This window comes from Zingiber officinale, chromosome 2A (assembly GCF_018446385.1).
Source record: "Zingiber officinale cultivar Zhangliang chromosome 2A, Zo_v1.1, whole genome shotgun sequence".
NCBI lineage: Eukaryota > Viridiplantae > Streptophyta > Magnoliopsida > Zingiberales > Zingiberaceae > Zingiber > Zingiber officinale.
In genome coordinates, this window is record NC_055988.1 from 162,391,678 (window position 1) to 162,397,038 (window position 5,361).

The window sequence follows — 5,361 nt, forward strand, 5'->3', positions numbered from 1 at the left end:
CCATGTCCAATGATGTTCACTTCCTCCTTTAGAAATGCTATTAAATTGTGGCGTTTCTTAAAGACATTCAACTAAGAGGGAACCCTACTCGTTTTCAAATGATCTAAATAATCGATAGGCTCCTAACCTTATATATAAAGGCTAAAGCTATTCGTGGCTATACTAGCCTACATGCGATAGCGCTCTAAGTTTTCTCGTCTGAAGCAAGAGGGGCAAGTGATAATAACGTGCTCTATCGTGTAAGAAAGGAGCAAAGGGCCTAGTCACCCGAAGCTACTGGCGCTTTCAAAAGCTACGCTCTTGTCTTTGGCTACCAAGGAAGGGCACACACCCTTTTGAAGTAGGGGCTCTTAATATTTACTATCTTGCTTGGATCAATATGGCTTAATACTTCTACTGATATTTCTTTACTTTAAATCCCTTTGAATCTTTTAAGGGCTTCAAATTCATGTCTATCCATAAAAGTTTTAAAGTAATCGAAATCTTCACATGCTTGTGAGTAGGTCCACCCTTTTACTAAAGAGTGACTGTCATCCTGAATCACCAATTTTATATGATTTTCAATTAAATATTTTTAAATATCTTACCCGATAGAAGAGGATTAATTTATAATTAATTAAAGAGATAATTATTATTAATTTAACATATTATATTTTTAAATAATAAAAATAATAATGTTTTCTTACTTTATATTTTTGATGAAAATATCGTCCAGAGTAAAAAATAATAATAAATAAATAAATAAAAATAAATCTAAAGCTCTTTCTTTACCCGTTGAAATCGGATCAAACGCAGACGCGACGAGGAAGCCTTCAAAGGAACAAGCGCATGCCCTGCGTCAACGGATCAATTTCGGGAAGAACCAGCGATAAAGAGGGAAAAAATTACTGTTTTGTAACCATTCAGAGGTAGGTCCATCTCAATTGGATTCTGTTTAAATCTCCTTTACCCCTTGCAAATCTGCTCTCTCCTCGCTCGTTATCGGCACTGCGTATCTACTCACATATCCCTTGGCACCTCGCTCGGAATCATGGAGAGAGTTATCTCAGCGCAGGGCCTCCTTTCCCTCCCTTCCGCACCGCAAGCTCGCACCTTCTACCAACCCCTCCGCCGGAGGTTTCCCTTCGCCGCCGCCGGTTTCGCCTCCCCGATCTTCAGCGCGCGGTCGCCGAGCCACGCTGTCCACGGCTTCGACTCTGGGGAGAAAATCCCATCGCCTCTGGTGCTGAGAGCTGTCTTCGACCCCCAAAGGCGGCTCCTTTCCTCTCCGCTTTATGGGAATCCGAGGAAAGGTCCGACCTTTAGCGCCGGGGCGGCGGTTCCGGCCGGAGGCGCTGGATTCGCGGAGGGCGAGGCGGAGAAGCCTAAGTTTCTGGGTGTCGAAATCACAACCCTGAAGAAGATAGTTCCTTTGGGGATTATGTTCTTTTGTATTCTTTTCAATTATACCATTCTCAGGGACACCAAGGATGTGCTCGTAGTGACGGCCAAGGGGAGCAGCGCCGAGATCATACCTTTCTTGAAGACCTGGGTGAACCTGCCGATGGCCATCGGGTTCATGCTCTTGTACACTAAGCTGTCGAACGTGCTATCGAAGGAGGCTCTCTTCTACACCGTGATCTTTCCCTTCATAGCCTTTTTTGGGGCGTTTGCCTTTTTGCTGTATCCTCTGCGGGATGTCATCCATCCCACGGCGCTTGCCGACAGGCTCCTGGCGGCGCTCGGTCCGAGTTTCCTTGGCCCCGTTGCAATTTTGAGGATTTGGAGCTTCTGCCTCTTCTATGTCATGGCAGAGCTGTGGGGAAGTGTTGTCATCTCCGTCCTCTTCTGGGGGTTTGCCAATCAGGTGATATGTGATTTCTTCGTGGAATTGTTTTGATTGTTTCCTTAATTTTATTATTTAACATTGAGCATGTTCCTTGGTATACATGTGTTACTTCGAATATGTGATCGATCAGTTCAATTCAGTCCATGTAAAAGCAGAAGGTTTCTTTTGTGACTCTGCGATTAACCATTTACCCGACAAGCATAGTTATGAGAAATGTCCCAATTTCTATCTGTGAGAGATTGAATACATCACTGTTATAGTATCATGTTAGCATTTGATTACCAACTTATTGCAAAAGTGTAAGTTGTTAAGCATCACTAATACTAGTTGTGTTTAATGATTTCCCTCAGTTTTCCATTTTTTAATTAATTCTTTATGGGTCAAATTAACATGCATCAATTGAGCGAGTTGATTGGTGTAATGTTCATCAAGAAGTACATTCAAAATGGCAGACTTTGCTTGTTTGTGGATAAAAGAACATGTCTAACTTTTTCATTTAAGATTCACTGGTTTATGTTTGCATGGTTTGTAATGTATTCTAAACTCCATAATCCTAATGTTGCTATTTTCTCCATGATTTATCAGCAGATATAAAACTTCCTTTTTTTTTGCAGATTACTACTGTTGCGGAAGCCAAAGAATTCTACCCATTGTTTGGACTTGGGGCCAATATTGCCCTCATCTTCTCTGGAAGAACAGTAAAATACTTCTCTAATCTACGTAAGAATTTGGGACCGGGGGTTGATGGTTGGGCAATTTCACTCAAAGGAATGATGAGCATTGTTGTGCTTCTTGGATTTGTAATTTCTGGAATCTATTGGGGTGTGAACAAATTTGTAGTGAATGACCCATCTCTTCCAAGATCAAACCGCAAGAAGAAGGTTTGCTTCAGAGATAATATAGGACCATGTTTACTTTTGCATATTTTGTTCTGACATTGATTTTTAACATTGATTATGTGTTGTGTAGGAAAAGCCAAAGCTAGGCATGAATGAGAGTCTGAAGGTTTTGTTGTCCTCTCGATATGTGAGGGATCTAGCGACTTTAGTGGTTGCTTATGGTATCAGCATTAACCTAGTAGAAGTCACATGGAAATCAAAGCTCAAAGCGCAGGTAACCTTTTTCTGTAAGAGTCATGTCAAATTTCTTAAAATTTATCTCTGGGTACCTTTTTTGTCAGTTTCCGAGTCCAAATGAGTATTCATCTTTCATGGGTGATTTCTCCACCGCGACTGGTATTGCAACATTTACAATGATGTTGGTAGGGAGGTGGATTCTCCGAAAGTTTGGTTGGGGGGTGGCAGCCATGATTACTCCCACAGTTCTGCTTCTAACAGGAGTAGGGTTCTTCTCACTGATCTTGTTTAGCGGGCCTTTGACTCCTCTATTGGGAAGTATCGGTATTACTCCTCTGCTTGCTGCTGTTTATGTGGGTGCATTACAGAATATTTTCAGTAAGAGTGCAAAATACAGCTTGTTTGATCCTTGCAAAGAAATGGCTTACATTCCTTTGGATGAAGAGATGAAGGTCAGTGTTCTCTCCTTCATTTTCCCTCTATGAACACTACATCAAATTTAGAAATAGGTCCAATCATTGTGATTTTTTATTTAAAAGAGCTATCGTAACCTTGCTGTATCGGTTTAGAATGGTGTGTTACCAAAATTCTCTGTTTATGAAAGATTTTACTTTAATCGGTTAGTTTCTTGTTCTGGTTAGCAAAGTTGTTAGTATTGGAGTAAACAGTCAGTTCAAAAAAACTCATGATGACATACTTTTTAGGCTAAGCCTTATAGCTGACAAAGAAGTCTGTTCTAGTACCTGTTCATTCTTCTTTTCAGTGCCGACGTATTGTATCTAGCCATAGTTTTAGTTTTCATGCCATAAACTGACAAAGTAAGGTTTTGCATAAACGGTTGATTCTTCTCTACTATTTAGTTTGTTCAAAAACTTTTAGCATCTCATCTGTACCATACTAATCGACTATTCAATGTTAGAATTGCATCAGCCACATATTCAAGACGAAATAACACTAATGATCCTTGCTCGATAATCCATTGAATAATATTCTTGGGGTTTCAGGAAAGAGTATATTGTACGCAACCTTGTATTGTAAAAGATTGTTTCCACGACTTGAACCCATGACTATCAGGTCACATGACAATAACTTTAGCATCTATATTGAAAAATAGATTAGTTTGTTACTACTATATCATCAGTACCTTTCAATATCACAAAATAGCTGTTATTATCGAGTTTTTCATATTTCTTCTTTCTTGATCAAATGCTTCCATGTTCAATTTACTAATGTAGTTATTTCTCGTTTCCTTTTTTTTTCAAATAAACCACAGGTTAAAGGGAAGGCAGCTATTGATGTTGTCTGCAACCCCTTAGGGAAGTCGGGAGGCGCCCTGATCCAGCAATTTATGATTTTGACATTTGGCTCGCTAGCTAACTCGACTCCGTACCTGGGAGGAATTCTTCTGGCCATCGTTCTTGCATGGATAGGTGCTGCCAGATCCCTGGACTCCCAGTTCTCACCCTTGGCTAAGGAGCTGCTTGAGAAGGAGAAACTGCTGAAAGAAAAGTCTAATGCTTCTCCAATCGAAGCAACAAAAGAAGAAACTGAAGAGTTGCTCGCAGTTGAATCTGCATCGGGCGAGAAGTTATCAAACAGGTCACCTTTGAATCGAAAATCAGCCCTGGAATCTGAGGCTACCTCGGAAACCTTCGGCAAACATGGTCAGTGAAATTACCTGACCTAGTAAATATTACAAGGATGCTCTAGTGAACTAGATTACAGTCTTGCATCATATAGGAATAACATGAAGAAGGCACTTGAGAAAACTACTTCTCCTCGCCTGTTTTGGTAAGACCCGGGACCTATTTCAACATTTTATCGCACCTGAGTGTGAATGTTTGTTCGCAAATATTAGCTCTTTGAGAACTATGTCAGTTACTCTACTGATTCATGTTTTACAATATATCCAAATATTACTCGCCTTCATTCCTTAGCTCTTCGAGTCTGAGTGTCTAACTTGGCAGCAAAGATTTAAGTCAGGAGATTGAAAGTTAAACTTGGTTCTTAATTATTTCTTATCGTTTTCTTGAGCGAAAGGATGGTAACCATAACAATCAGTCCATTACATAGTAGGTTCATATTGGAGTAGATGATGAATTTAGATCAAGAAGTTCGACTTCAATCCTCTCTGAAGCACGCGGCAATGGTTGAATGGAACCAGCTTCCATCATCCTCGAGCTTTGGTGCCACCCTTCTCCATGATTACTTTCCTTTGATCATCGCAAGCCACTTCCATATGTAGTGTATAAGTTGATCTCTGAATGAATTCAATCTGGGGAGACTAGGAACATCTTAGATTATCCAAAAAAAAAAAAAAAAACCCCTAAGGTATTGTTTCTTTTAAATTTACTTATCATCCAAAAAAATATATCATCATAATTACTCTACTTGCATGTTAATAAATTATCATATTCTTCTACATCCTATTTAATTTATCATATTAGTTTATTTTAT

General features: G+C 39.7%; 1 protein-coding gene across 1 annotated transcript; it reads left to right on the forward strand.

The window, feature by feature from the left end:
* Positions 1 to 912: 912 nt before the first annotated feature.
* Positions 913 to 4,840, forward strand: LOC122042962 (ADP,ATP carrier protein 2, chloroplastic-like). Its single transcript, XM_042603372.1, has 5 exons — positions 913 to 1,846; positions 2,443 to 2,709; positions 2,798 to 2,941; positions 3,009 to 3,356; positions 4,178 to 4,840. The coding sequence occupies exons 1-5, from the start codon at positions 1,031 to 1,033 to the stop codon at positions 4,574 to 4,576; spliced, it is 1,974 nt and encodes a 657-aa protein (XP_042459306.1). The 5' UTR covers positions 913 to 1,030; the 3' UTR covers positions 4,577 to 4,840.
* The last annotated feature ends 521 nt before the right edge of the window (positions 4,841 to 5,361 follow it).

What these genes read in the sequence shown, in the direction of transcription:
- LOC122042962 (XM_042603372.1), top strand. Translation starts at nt 1,031, where the DNA reads ATGGAGAGAGTTATCTCAGCGCAGGGCCTCCTTTCCCTCCCTTCCGCA. An exon ending in TCTGGGGGTTTGCCAATCAG is followed by an intron (nt 1,847 to 2,442) that starts GTGATATGTGAT and finishes TTTTTTTTGCAG; the next exon opens with ATTACTACTGTTGCGGAAGC. An exon ending in CTTTGGATGAAGAGATGAAG is followed by an intron (nt 3,357 to 4,177) that starts GTCAGTGTTCTC and finishes AATAAACCACAG; the next exon opens with GTTAAAGGGAAGGCAGCTAT.